Source organism: Ranitomeya imitator, chromosome 1 (genome assembly GCF_032444005.1).
Source record: "Ranitomeya imitator isolate aRanImi1 chromosome 1, aRanImi1.pri, whole genome shotgun sequence".
NCBI lineage: Eukaryota > Metazoa > Chordata > Amphibia > Anura > Dendrobatidae > Ranitomeya > Ranitomeya imitator.
The window spans coordinates 5257392-5272812 of record NC_091282.1 but is presented as its reverse complement, the minus strand read 5'-3'; the positions used below and the strand labels follow the sequence as shown (position 1 = coordinate 5272812).

Here is a 15421-nt window from a genome sequence, read left to right as displayed (position 1 = left end):
TCCCGCAACACCCCCTGCCACGGGATGTTGCCTGGTTCCAACCCAGTCAGCTTCTGACTAACTTCCTCCCCAACCTCTAGTTTTACCAGTGTGAGGAGTGGCCCAATAAATAAAGCCTTTTGCTCCCCCTAGTGGCCGGAGTGTGAAGTGTAATGTGTTCTGGTGATACCTGGTCAGGAGAACTCTTTAGTGCCATCGGACGTACCGCTACTCGCCTTGGGGCCATACTGCAACGACCAGGTCTCTGGGGCGCTGCACCTCCCCACACATAATCTCCAGTATATAACCTGTCCACTCCATACATCTCTGCACTAATCTCCTGATACCTCCCCACACATAATCTCCAGTATGTAACCTGTACTCGGATGTCCTTCTCTTCTTCTCCATGCTTCTCCCTTGTGACTCACTACTGTGACCCATCCGACTCCTCCTGATCTTCAGAGCCTCCAAACACAACCTGACAGCCCATAGTGACATTGCTGACCCTCAGCAGCTTCTCCCTCACACACTGCATTCTCCCCTGTGGATTGCCGAACTCGCATGCAGGATCCCATGCAATATGTTTGGTTGCAATTTGGATTATGGATTTTTCAGTAATATTATGTCCTTTATTACAGGTCCTGGTCATCATCACTGGAGTTACACAGGTAAGGCCTGATATCGGGTATAAAAGACAAAGGCCGCAGTGGAGTCACAGGAGGGAGTAGCACATGATCACTGTGTGCGACCTCTGTAGTGCGGCCTCTGTAGCGGTCGCTCGTCCTCAGGGCTTCAGTATTGATTAATGTTTCACATGAAGAATGCCATTATGGCCAAAGGATTAGTTAATAAGTGATGAAATGTTATGGAAGTGCGGCTCCTTTTCCTACACAGTAGCATGGCTCCACTTCCCACACAAGAGCGCGGCTCCACGTCTCACACAAGAGCGCGGCGCCTCATCTTACACAGGAGCGTGGCTCCACATCCCACACAAGAGCGCGGCTCCACATCCCACACAAGAGCGCGGCTCCACATCCCACACATGAGCGCGGCTCCACGTCCCACATAAGAGCGCGGCTCCACATCCCACACAAGAGCGCGGCTCCACATCCCACACAAGAGCGCGGCTCCACATCCCACACAAGAGCGCGGCTCCACATCCCACACATGAGCGCGGCTCCACGTCCCACACAAGAGCGCGGCTCCACGTCCCACACAAGAGCGCGGCTCCACGTCCCACACAAGAGCGTGGCTCCACATCCCACACAAGAGTGCGGCTCCACGTCCTACACAAGAGCGCGGCTCCACGTCCCACACAAGAGCACGGCTCCACGTCCCTCACAAGAGTGCGGCTCCACATCCCTCAAAAGAGTGCGGCTCCACGTCCCTCACAAGAGCGCGGCTCCACGTCCCACACGAGCGCGGCTCCACATCCCACACAAGAGCGCGGCTCCACGTCCCACACAATAGCGCGGCCCCTCATCCTACACAGGAGCGCGGCCCCTCATCCTACACAGGAGCGCGGCTCCACATTCTACACAAGAGCGCGGCTCCACGTCCCACACAAGAGCGTGGCGCATCATCCTACACAGGAGCGTGGCTCCACATCCCCACTAGAGCGCGGCTCCACATCCTACACAAGAGCGCGGCTGCACGTCCCACACAAGAGCACGGCTCCATGTCCTACACAAGAGTACGGCTCCACATCCCTCACAAGAGTGCGGCTCCATGTCCTACACAAGAGTGCGGCTCCACATCCCTCACAAGAGTGCGGCTCCACGTCCTACACAAGAGCGCGGCGCCTCATCCTCCACAGTAGCATGGCTCCACTTCCCACACAAGAGCGCGGCTCCACGTCCCACACAAGAGCGCGGCGCCTCATCTTACACAGGAGCGTGGCTCCACATCCCACACAAGAGCGCGGCTCCACATCCCACACAAGAGCGCGGCTCCACATCCCACACATGAGCGCGGCTCCACGTCCCACATAAGAGCGCGGCTCCACATCCCACACAAGAGCGCGGCTCCACATCCCACACAAGAGCGCGGCTCCACATCCCACACATGAGCGCGGCTCCACGTCCCACACAAGAGCGCGGCTCCACGTCCCACACAAGAGCGCGGCTCCACGTCCCACACAAGAGCGCGGCTCCACATCCCACACAAGAGTGCGGCTCCACATCCTACACAAGAGCGCGGCTCCACGTCCCACACAAGAGCACGGCTCCATGTCCTACACAAGAATGCGGCTCCACATCCCTCAAAAGAGTGCGGCTCCACGTCCCACACAAGAGCGCGGCTCCACGTCCCTCACAAGAGTGCGGCTCCACGTCCCACACGAGCGCGGCTCCACGTCCCACACAAGAGCGCGGCGCCTCGTCCTACACAAGAGCACGGCCCCTCATCCTACACAGGAGCGTGGCTCCACATCCCACACAAGAGCGCGGCTCCACGTACCACACAATATCGCGGCCCCTCATCCTACACAGGAGCGCGACCCCTCATCCTACACAGGAGCGCGGCTCCACATTCTACACAAGAGCGCGGCTCCACGTCCCACACAAGAGCGTGGCGCATCATCCTACACAGGAGCGCGGCTCCACATCCCCACTAGAGCGCGGCTCCACATCCTACACAAGAGTGCGGCTGCACGTCCCACACAAGAGCACGGCTCCATGTCCTACACAAGAGTACGGCTCCACATCCCTCACAAGAGCGCGGCTCCACGTCCCACACAAGAGCGCGGCTCCACATCCCACACAAGAGCGCGGCTCCACATCCCACACATGAGCGCAGCTCCACGTCCCACACAAGAGCGCGGCTCCACGTCCCACACAAGAGCGCGGCTCCACGTCCCACACAAGAGCGTGGCTCCACATCCCACACAAGAGTGCGGCTCCACATCCTACACAAGAGCGCGGCTCCACGTCCCACACAAGAGCACGGCTCCATGTCCTACACAAGAATGCGGCTCCACATCCCTCAAAAGAGTGCGGCTCCACGTCCCACACAAGAGCGCGGCTCCACGTCCCTCACAAGAGTGCGGCTCCACGTCCCACACGAGCGCGGCTCCACGTCCCACACAAGAGCGCGGCGCCTCATCCTACACAAGAGCGCGGCCCCTCATCCTACACAGGAGCGTGGCTCCACATCCCACACAAGAGCGCGGCTCCACGTCCCACACAATAGCGCGGCCCCTCATCCTGCACAGGAGCGCGGCCCCTCATCCTACACAGGAGCGCGGCTCCACATTCTACACAAGAGCGCGGCTCCACGTCCCACACAAGAGCGTGGCGCATCATCCTACACAGGAGCGTGGCTCCACATCCCCACTAGAGCGCGGCTCCACATCCTACACAAGAGCGCGGCTGCACGTCCCACACAAGAGCACGGCTCCATGTCCTACACAAGAGTACGGCTCCACATCCCTCACAAGACTGCGGCTCCATGTCCTACACAAGAGTGCGGCTCCACATCCCTCACAAGAGTGCGGCTCCACGTCCTACACAAGAGCACGGCGCCTCATCCTCCACAGGAGCATGGCTTCACATCCCACATAAGAGCGCGGCTCCACATCCTACACAAGAGTGCGGCTCCACGTCCCACAAGAGCGCGGCTCCACATGCTACACAAGAGCGCGGCTCCACATCCTACACAAGAGTGCGGCTCCACGTCCCACACAAGAGCGCGGCTCCACATCCTACACAAGAGCGCGGCTCCACATCCTACACAAGAGCGCGGCTCCACATGCTACACAAGAGCGCGGCTCCACATCCTACACAAGAGCGCGGCTCCACATCCTACACAAGAGCGCGGCTCCACATCCTACACAAGAGCGCGGCTCCACGTCCCACATAAGAGCGCGGCTCCACATCCCACATAAGAGCACGGCTCCACGTCCTACACAAGAGCGCGGCTCCACGTCCCACACAAGAGCACGGCTCCATGTGCTACAAAAGAGTGCGGCTCCACGTCCTACACAAGAGCGCGGCTCCACATCCCACACAAGAGTGCGGCTCCACATCCTACACGAGCGCGGCTCCACATCCCACACAAAAGCACGTCTCCACGTCCTACACAAGAGCGCGGCTCCACGTCCCACACAAGAGTGCGGCTCCACGTCCTACACAGGAGCGCAGCTTCACATCCCACACAGGAGCACGGATCCTCATCCTACACAGGAGCGTGGCTTCACATCCCACACAAGACCGCAGCTTCACATCCTACACAGGAGCGCGGCTTCACATCCTACACAAGAGTGCGGCTTCACATCCCACATAAGAGCGCGGCTCCACATCCTACACAAGAGTGCGGCTCCACGTCCCATACAAGAGCGCGGCTCCACATCCTACACAAGAGCGCGGCTCCACGTCCCACATAAGAGCGCGGCTCCACATCCTACACAAGAGCGCGGCTCCACATCCCACATAAGAGCACGGCTCCATGTCCTACACAAGAGTGCGGCTCCACATCCTACACAAGAGTGCGGCTCCACGTCCCATACAAGAGCGCGGCTCCACATCCTACACAAGAGCGCGGCTCCACGTCCCACATAAGAGCGCGGCTCCACATCCTACACAAGAGCGCGGCTCCACATCCCACATAAGAGCACGGCTCCATGTCCTACACAAGAGTGCGGCTCCACGTCCTACACAAGAGCGCGGCTTCACATCCTACACAAGAGTGCGGCTTCACATCCCACACAAGAGCGCGGCTCCACGTCCCACACAAGAGCACGGCTCCACATCCCTCAAAAGAGTGCGGCTCTACGTCCTACACAAGAGTGCGGCTCCACGTCCCACAAAAGAGCGCAGCGCCTCATACTACACAGGAGCGTGGCTCCACATCCCACACAAGAGCGCGGCTCCACGTCCTACACAATAGCGCGGCTCTACGTCCTACACAAGAGCGCGGCTCCACGTCCCACACAAGAGCGCGGCGCCTCATCCTAAACAGGAGCGAGGCTCCACATCCCACACAAGAGCGCGGCTCCACGTCCTACACAAGAGCGCGGCTCCACGTCTCACACAAGAGCGCGGCTCCACATCCCTCACAAGAGCGTGGCTCTACATCCCTCACAAGAGCACGGCTCCACATCCCTCACAAGAGCACGGCTCTACGTCCCACACAAGAGCGCGGCTCCACGTCCTACACAGGAGTGCGGCTTCACATCCCACACAGGAGCACAGATCCTCATCCTACACAGGAGCGTGGCTCCAAATCCCACACAAGAGTGCGGCTCCACATCCTACACAAGAGCGCGGCTCCACGTCCCACACAAGAGCAAGGCTCCACTGTTGTGAATTCTGTTGTCAAGCTCCCTCCTGTGGTCATGAATGGTACTTCGGCTGGTTCTGTCCATGGGGCTGCGGCTTCTGAGTTTCCTTCCACAGGTGACGAGGTTAATTCTTTAGCTGGCTGCTCTATTTAACTCCACTTAGATCATTGCTCCATGCCACCTGTCAATGTTCCAGTACTGGTCTAGTTCACTCCTGGATCGTTCTTGTGACCTGTCTTCCCAGCAGAAGCTAAGTTCCTGCTTGTTTTTCTTTCGTTTGCTATTTTTCTGTCCAGCTTGCTATTTTGATTTTTGTCTTGCTTGCTGGAAGCTCTGGGACGCAAAGGGAGGTCCATAATCCAGTATTGGATTGGAAATCAATGGCTGTATCCAGCTGGGGTTGTCAGGGGGTACATGGTGATGTTCCATTTTTGTCTATTTCGTCATCCACCCCTTCTGAAGTCCCGGAGTTTTTGTCGGATTACCGAGATGTATTTGATGAGCCCAAATCCAGTGCCCTACCTCCTCATAGGGATTGCGATTGTGCTATCAATTTGATTCCTGGTAGTAAGTTTCCTAAGGGCCGACTGTTCAATTTATCTGTGCCAGAGCACGCCGCTATGCGGAGTTATATAAAGGAATCCTTGGAGAAGGGTCATATTCGCCTGTCGTCGTCACCATTGGGAGCAGGGTTCTTTTTTGTGGCCAAGAAGGATGGTTCTTTGAGACCTTGTATTGATTACCGCCTTCTTAATAAGATCACAGTCAAATTTCAGTATCCTTTGCCGCTGCTGTCTGATTTGTTTGCTCGGATTAAGGGGGCTAGTTGGTTCACCAAGATAGATCTTCGTGGTGCATATAATCTTGTGCGTATTAAACAGGGCGATGAATGGAAAACAGCATTTAATACGCCCGAGGGCCATTTTGAGTACCTGGTTATGCCATTCGGGCTTTCCAATGCTCCATCAGTATTTCAGTCCTTTATGCATGACATCTTCCGAGAGTACCTGGATAAATTCCTGATTGTATATTTGGATGATATTTTGGTCTTTTCGGATGATTGGGAGTCTCACGTGAAGCAGGTCAGAATGGTGTTCCAGGTCCTTCGTGCGAATTCTTTGTTTGTGAAGGGGTCAAAGTGTCTCTTTGGAGTTCAGAAGGTTTCATTTTTGGGTTTCATTTTTTCCCCTTCTAGTATCGAGATGGACCCTGTTAAAGTCCAGGCCATTTATGATTGGACTCAGCCGACATCTGTGAAGAGTCTGCAAAAGTTCCTGGGCTTTGCTAATTTTTATCGTCGCTTCATCAGTAATTTTTCTAGTGTTGCTAAACCGTTGACTGATTTGACCAAGAAGGGTGCTGATGTGGTCAATTGGTCTTCTGCGGCTGTGGAAGCTTTTCAGGAGTTAAAGCGTCGTTTTTCTTCTGCCCCTGTGTTGTGCCAGCCAGATGTTTCGCTCCCGTTTCAGGTCGAGGTTGATGCTTCCGAGATTGGAGCAGGGGCTGTTTTGTCGCAAAGAAGTTCTGATGGCTCGGTGATGAAACCATGTGCCTTCTTTTCTAGAAAGTTTTCGCCTGCTGAGCGCAATTATGATGTTGGCAATTGAGAGTTGTTGGCCATGAAGTGGGCATTCGAGGAGTGGCGTCATTGGCTTGAAGGACCCAAGCATCGCGTGGTGGTCTTGACGGATCACAAGAATTTGACTTATCTCGAGTCTGCCAAACGGTTGAATCCTAGACAGGCTCGTTGGTCGCTATATTTCTCCCGCTTTGATTTTGTGGTTTCGTACCTTCCAGGCTCTAAGAATGTGAAGGCTGATGCCCTGTCAAGGAGTTTTGTGCCCGACTCTCCGGGTGTTCCTGAGCCGGCGGGTATTCTCAAAGAGGGGGTAATTTTGTCTGCCATCTCCCCTGATTTGCGGCGGGTGCTGCAAAAATTTCAGGCTGATAGACCTGACCGTTGCCCAGCGGAGAAACTGTTTGTCCCTGATAAATGGACTAGTAGAGTTATCTCTGAGGTTCATTGTTCGGTGTTGGCTGGTCATCCCGGAATCTTTGGTACCAGAGATTTGGTGGCTAGATCCTTTTGGTGGCCGTCTTTGTCACGGGATGTGCGTTCTTTTGTACAGTCCTGTGGGACTTGTGCTCGGGCTAAGCCCTGCTGTTCTCATGCCAGTGGGTTGCTTTTGCCCTTGCCGGTCCCGAAGAGGCCCTGGACGCATATCTCTATGGATTTTATTTCGGATCTCCCTGTCTCGCAAAAGATCCCTGTCTCTCATTTGGGTGGTTTGTGATCGCTTCTCTAAGATGGTCCATTTGGTACCCTTGTCTAAGTTGCCTTCCTCCTCTGATTTGGTGCCATTGTTTTTCCAGCATGTGGTTCGTTTACATGGCATTCCGGAGAACATCGTTTCGGACAGTGGTTCCCAGTTTGTTTCGAGGTTTTGGCGAGCCTTTTGTTCTAGGATGGGCATTGATTTGTCTTTTTCCTCGGCTTTCCATCCTCAGACAAATGGCCAAACCGAACGAACTAATCAGACTTTGGAAACATATCTGAGATGCTTTGTTTCTGCTGATCAGGATGATTGGGTGTCCTTTTTGCCTTTGGCTGAGTTCGGCCTTAATAATCGGGCCAGCTCGGCTACTTTGGTTTTGCCGTTTTTCTGCAATTCTGGTTTCCATCCTCGTTTCTCTTCAGGGCAGGTTGAGTCTTCGGACTGTCCTGGTGTAGATACTGTGGTGGATAGGTTGCAGCAGATTTGGACTCATGTGGTGGACAATTTAACATTGTCCCAGGAGAAGGCTCAACGTTTCGCTAACCGCCGGCGCTGTGTGGGTCCCCGACTTCGTGTTGGGGATTTGGTTTGGTTGTCGTCTCGTTATGTTCCTATGAAGGTTTCCTCTCCTAAGTTTAAGCCTCGTTTCATTGGTCCATATAAGATTTCTGAGGTTCTCAATCCTGTGTCGTTTCGTTTGACCCTTCCAGCTTCTTTTGCCATCCATAATGTATTCCATAGGTCGTTGTTGCGGAGATACGTGGCACCTGTGGTTCCATCCGTTGATCCTCCTGCCCCGGTGTTGGTTGAGGGGGAGTTGGAGTATGTGGTGGAGAAGATTTTGGATTCTCGTATTTCGAGACGGAAACTCCAGTACCTGGTCAAGTGGAAGGGTTATGGTCAGGAAGATAATTCCTGGGTCTTTGCCTCCGATGTTCATGCTGCCGATCTGGTTTGTGCCTTTCATTTGGCTCGTCCTGGTCGGCCTGGGGGCTCTGGTGAGGGTTCGGTGACCCCTCCTCAAGGGGGGGGTACTGTTGTGAATTCTGTTGTCAAGCTCCCTCCTGTGGTCATGAATGGTACTTCGGCTGGTTCTGTCCATGGGGCTGCGGCTTCTGAGTTTCCTTCCACAGGTGACGAGGTTAATTCGTTAGCTGGCTGCTCTATTTAACTCCACTTAGATCATTGCTCCATGCCACCTGTCAATGTTCCAGTATTGGTCTAGTTCACTCCTGAATCGTTCTTGTGACCTGTCTTCCCAGCAGAAGCTAAGTTCCTGCTTGTTTTTCTTTAGTTTGCTATTTTTCTGTCCAGCTTGCTATTTTGTCTTGCTTGCTGGAAGCTCTGGGACGCAGAGGGAGCGCCTCCGCACTGTGAGTCGGTGCGGAGGGTCTTTTTGCGCCCTCTGCGTGGTCTTTTTGTAGTTTTTTGTGCTGACCGCAAAGTTACCTTTCCTATCCTCAGTCTGTTCAGTAAGTCGGGCCTCACTTTGCTAAATCTATTTCATCTCTGTGTTTGTATTTTCATCTTTACTCACAGTCATTATATGTGGGGGGCTGCCTTTTCCTTTGGGGAATTTCTCTGAGGCAAGGTAGGCTTATTTTTCTGTCTTCAGGGCTAGCTAGTTCCTTAGGCTGTGTCGAGTTGCATAGGGAGCGTTAGGAGCAATCCACGGCTATTTCTAGTGTGTGTGATAGGATTAGGGATTGCGGTCAGCAGAGTTCCCACGTCTCAGAGCTCGTCCTATATTATTTGTAACTATCAGGTCATCCCGTGTGCTCTTACCACCAGGTCCATTATTGTCCTTACCACCAGGTCATAACACTCCACGTCCTACACAAGAGAGCAGCTCCACGTCCCACACAAGAGCGCGGCGCCTCATCCTACACAGGAGCGCGGCTCCACATCCCACACAAGAGCGCGGCTCTACATCCCTCACAAGAGCGCGGCTCCACATCCCTCACAAGAGCGTGGCTCTACGTCCTACACAAGAGCACGGCTCCACGTCCCACACAAGAGCGCGGTGCCTCATCCTACACAGGAGTGTGGCTGTTGTGAATTCTGTGGCCAAGCTCCCTCCTGTGGTCGTGAGTGGTACTTCGGCTGGTTCTGTCTATGAGCTTCCTTTGGTGGATGAGAGTGGTACTGCGGCTTCTGAGTTTCCTTCCTCAGGTGATGAGGTTAAGTCGTTAGGTGCTGCTCTATTTAACTCCACCTGGTGCTTTGATCCTGGCCTCCAGTCAATGTTCTAGTATTGGTCTTGCTTCCTCCTGGATCGTTCCTGTGGCCTGTCTATCCTGCATAAGCTAAGTTCTGCTTGTGTTACTTTTTGTTTGCTATTTTTTCTGTCCAGCTTGCTATATTGGTTTTTCTTGCTTGCTGGAAGCTCTGAGACGCAGAGGGAGCACCTACATACCGTTAGTCGGTGCGGAGGGTCTTTTTGCCCCTCTGCGTGGTTGTTTGTAGGGTTTTGTGTTGACCGCAAAGCTATCTTTCCTATCCTCGGTCTATTCAGTAAGTCGGGCCTCACTTTGCTAAATCTATTTCATCTCTGTGTTTGTATTTCATCTTTACTCACAGTCATTATATGTGGGGGGCTGCCTTTTCCTTTGGGGAATTTCTCTGAGGCAAGGTAGGCTTATTTTTCTATCTTCAGGGCTAGTTAGTTTCTCAGGCTGTGCCGAGTTGCATAGGGAGCGTTAGGCGCCATCCACGGCTACCTCTAGTGTGGTGTGATAGGATTAGGGATTGCGGTCAGCAGAGTTTCCACGTCTCAGAGCTCGTCCTATGTTTGTGTGCCCTGAACTTCAAGGTCCATTGTGGTTCTGAATTACCTGTTCATAACACGTGGCTCCACATCCTACACAAGAGCGCGGCTCCACGTCCCACACAAGAGCGCAGCTCCACGTCCTACACAAGAGTGCGGCTCCACGTCCCTCACAAGAGCACGGCTCCACGTCCTACACAAGAGTGCGGCTCCACGTCCTACACAAGAGCGCGGCTCCACGTCCCACACAAGAGCGCGGCTCTACATCCTACACAGGAGCGCGGATCCTCTTCCTACACAGGAGCGTGGCTCCACGTCCCACACAAGAGTGCGGCGCCTCATCCTACACAGGAGCGTGGCTCCACATCCTACACAGGACCGCGGCTCCACATCCTACACAGGAGCGCGGCCCCACGTCCCACACAAGAGCGCGGCTCCACGTCCTACACAAGAGCGCGGCTCCACGTCCCACACAAGAGCACGGCTCCACGTCCTACACAAGAGTGCGGCTCCACGTCCTACACAAGAGCGCGGCTCTACATCCTACACAGGAGCGCGGATCCTCATCCTACACAGGAGCGTGGCTCCACGTCCCACACAAGAACGTGGCTCCACGTCCCACACAAGAGCGCGGCTCCACGTCCTACACAAGAGTGTAGCTCCAGGTCCTACACAAGAGCACGGCTCCTCATCCTACACAGGAGCGTGGCTCCACATCCCACACAAGAGTGCGGCTCCACGTCCCACACAAGAGCGCGGCTCCACGTCCTACACAAGAGTGTGGCGCCACGTCCTACACAAGAGCGCGGCTCCTCATCCTACATGGGAACGCAGCTCCTCATCCTACACGGGAGCACGGTTTCTCAACCTACACGGGAGCGTGCCTCCGCATTATACACTGACTTATAGACAAATTACTTACTGGCTTCATCTATCGGTATCCGTATCTGACCCATTTATTAGTATGGTTGTTGATGTGGGAAGTGGCGGGGGTCGCTGCAGGTGGACTGAGTGGGTAACACTGTTATTCTGATTTCTCCATCTGACAGATTTCTCAGAGTGGGATCGGGATTTTCCAGACTGTGGTGGGAAAGCTCAGTCTCCTATTAATGTGGATACCCAAAATATGATTTTTGACCCTCGGTTGACTCCTATTCTGCTCTCCGGATATGATCTGACAGCCAGTGACACCTTGAGGTTGGAGAATAACAGACATACTGGTGAGTATTGATGAGCTGCAGCCATGCCCTCTACATATCTGGTAGGCATCTAGCGTCAGTGTGAACAGTCACCATAATGTAGTCATGGACCACACTTAGTGTCCATCGTGACTACTGCAGGTCAGTTCTTGTGATGCTAATACTTGTTATCGCCTTCTCTCACAGTGGTTCTGAAGTTACCGGATAGTTTGAAGATAGTTGGGGGTCTCCCTCATATTTACCAAGCAGCACAGCTCCATTTCCACTGGGGGTCTCAGAAAAGTCCAGGGTCAGAGCACACTATAAACGGAAAACGATTCTCTGGAGAGGTGAGTGGTATCAAGGCGATACACAACATTGCCTCTGTAGACTGGCCGCTGCCCCCTCCTCCTCGGCCCTAGACTGGCTGCTGCCCCCTTTGCCTCGGCCCTAGACTGGTCAATGCCCCGCCTCCTCGGCCCTAGACTGGCCTCTGCCCCCTCCACCTCAACCCTAGACTGTCTGCTGCCCCATCTTCCTCGGCTCTAGACTGGCTACTGCCCCTCCTCCTCGGCCCTAGACTGGCCGCTGCCCCCTCCACCTCGACCCTAGACTGGCTGCCCCTTCCTCCTCGGCCCTAGACTGGCCGCTGCCCCCTCCACCTCGACCCTAGACTGGCTGCCCCTTCCTCCTCAGCCCTAGACTGGCGGATGCCCCCTCCTCCTCGGCCCTAGACTGGCCTCTGTCCCCTCCTCCTTGGCCTTACACTGGCCGCTGAGACCTCCCCCTCAGCCCTAGACTGGCCACTGCCCCCTCCACCTCGGCCCTAGACTGACTGCTGCCCCCTCCTCCTCAGCCCTAGACTGTTGCTGCCCCCTCCACCTCGGCCTTAGACTGGCCGCTGACCCCTCCTCCTTGGCCCTAGACTAGCAGCTGTTTCCTCCTCCTCGGCCCTAGACTGGCCTCTGCCCCCTCCGCCTTGGCCCTAGACTGGCCGATGCCCCCGATGCCATGGCCCTAGACTGGCAGCTGTTTCCTCCCCCTTGGCCCTAGACTGGCCAATGCCCCCGATGCCATGGCCCTAGACTGGCAGCTGTTTCCTCCTCCTTGGCCCTAGACTGTCGCTGCCCCTCCTCTTCGGCCCTAGACTGAAAGCTGCCCCCTCCACCCCAGCCCTAAACTGGCTGCTGCCCCCTCCTCCTCGGCCCTAGACTGGCCGCTGCCCCCTCCTCCTCAGCCCTAGACTGGCTGCTGCCCCCTTCTCCTCAGCCCTAGACTGGCGGCTGTTTCCTCCTCCTCGGCCCTAGACTGGCCTCTGCCCCCTCCGCCTCGGCCCTAGACTGGCCAATGCCCCCGATGCCATGGCCCTAGACTGGCAGCTGTTTCCTCCTCCTTGGCCCTAGACTGTCGCTGCCCCCTCCACCTCGGCCTTAGACTGCCCACTGCCCCTCCTCCTCGGCCCTAGACTGGCCTCCTCCACCTCTGCCCCGGGCCTAGACTGGCCACTGCCCAATGATTAAGGCTCGGTTCACATGGATCCATGAACAATGGTTTTCTGCTTTGGTTCCCATTTTGGCTTTTTGTGCTTTGGACAGGCTCAGTGCATAATAAAAATGGATCCGGGTAACAGATGATCTTCCATGATGATCGGTTTCCATGGAAAAAACACCCATTCCAGTCCCCATTCATATGAGTGGATCTTGTATTGGAACATTGTGTTTTTCCGTTTTTGTCATCTCAAATGTGACAGAAAATAAATGGAAATAATCTCTAGATATGTGAAGGCATCCCAACGGGTGGATATAGCGGGCAGGCAATCACCGCCCTGGTCACTTCATGTTTCTGCAGATCCCTTTTTGGGGCAGCATTGGATCCATGCATGGTTTTGGCGACACATTCCCACAGTGGGTTGTTGATGTTAGTCATCATGAATACACATAGGATCGTGGCATTGAGCTGCTCTTGTCTTCCCTCAGATCCATGTGGTTCACTATAACCCTGAATATGAGAGTTTAGAACTGGCAGCAAACCAGTCAGGAGGCCTCGCTGTGCTGGCAGCATTCATAGAGGTAAGTGTCCGCCGGCAAATACATGGGCTAGAAGCTTCAGATGATTCTCTAAGGCTGTGGTTCTGAGATCTAAGACCAAGCTTCAGGCAGAGGACGATGTAACATAAGGGGGGACAGTGTATCCTCTACATGTAACATAAGGGGGACAATGTATCCTCTACATATAACATAAGGGGGGACAATGTATCCTCCACATGTAACATAAGGGGGTCAATGTATTCTCCACATGTAACATAAGGGGGAGAGTGTATCCTCTACGTGTAACATAAGGGGAACAGTGTATCCTCTACATGTAACATAAGGGGGGACAGTGTATCCTCCACATGTAACATAAGGGGAACAATGTATTCTCCACATGTAACATAAGGGGAACAGTGTATCCTCTACATGTAACATAAGGGGAACAGTGTATCCTCTACATGTAACATAAGGGGGGACAGTGTATCCTCTACATGTAACATAAGGGGGGACAGTGTATCCTCCACATGTAACATAAGGGGAACAATGTATTCTCCACATGTAACATAAGGGGAACAGTGTATCCTCTACATGTAACATAAGGGGAACAGTGTATCCTCTACATGTAACATAAGGGGGGACAATGTATCCTCCACATGTAACATAAGGGGGTCAATGTATTCTCCACATGTAACATAAGGGGGAGAGTGTATCCTCTACATGTAACATAAGGGGAACAGTGTATCCTCTACATGTAACATAATGGGGGACAGTGTATCCTCCACATGTAACATAAGGGGAACAATGTATTCTCCACATGTAACATAAGGGGAACAGTGTATCCTCTACATGTAGCATAAGGGGAACAGTGTATCCTCTACATGTAACATAAGGGGGGACAGTGTATCCTCTACATATAACATAAGGGGGGACAACGTATCCTCTACATGTAACATCAGGGGGAGGACAATGTATCCTCTATATGTAACATAAGGGGGGACATGTATCCTCTATATGTAAAATAAGGGGGGACAAGGTATCCTCCACATGTAACATCAGGGGAACAATGTATCCTCTACATATAACATAAGGGGGGCAATGTATCCTCTATACATAACATAAGGGGGGACAATGTATCCTCTACATGTAACATAAGGGGGACAGTGTATCCTCTACATGTAACATAAGGGGGGCACAGTGTATCCTCTATATGTAACATAAGGGGGGGGCAATGTATCCTCTATATGTAACATAAGGGGGGACAATGTATCCTCTATATGTAACATAAGGGGGGACAATGTATCCTCTATATGTAACATCAGGGGGACAATGTATCATCTATATGTAACATAAGGGGGGACAATGTATCCTCTACATGTAACATAAGGGGGGACAATGTATCCTCTATATGTAACATCAGGGGAGGACAATGTATCTTCTGCATGTAACGTAAGGGAGGACAATGTATTCCCTGCATATAACATAAGGGGGGACAATGTATCCTCTACATGTAACATCTGTTTTTAGTTGGTTGTTACTTCCTCGTCTTGAGGTCTATGGATCTGTTGTGAAATCTCTCCAATAATCTTAGCATTATATGATTTTTGTCCTTCACTTATGATGATATCTTCTGCAGCTTTGCAATGAACTTTGTTTTCCAGCTTCTCTTACAGATGACGGACTATGGTCTTTAATAGATCTTTGTTCCTCATTTTTCTGAGGGTCTTGTGTCCTTTATTTACATATATCTTAGCTAGTTTCCATAGTGAAAATAAAAGTTGATGAGGTCTCCAAGGACTTCAGGTCTCGTCTCCGATGATATAATACTGACCATCGTACTACAAGCTGTAGATCTAGTCTAGTCTGACCATGGAGTAGACGGACGCTCTCCATACATTGGCTCATGTTCTGCTATT

General features: G+C 53.3%; 1 protein-coding gene across 1 annotated transcript in view; it reads left to right on the top strand.

Annotated features, from left to right (window-relative positions):
* Positions 1-15421, top strand: part of CA9 (carbonic anhydrase 9) — a 290038-nt gene that overhangs the window by 95998 nt on the left and 178619 nt on the right. The window contains exons 2-5 of the mRNA XM_069745328.1: positions 618-647; positions 11350-11520; positions 11686-11828; positions 13455-13547. Coding sequence (XP_069601429.1) covers positions 618-647; positions 11350-11520; positions 11686-11828; positions 13455-13547 — 437 coding nt within the window. The remainder of the gene's footprint in view (positions 1-617; positions 648-11349; positions 11521-11685; positions 11829-13454; positions 13548-15421) is intronic.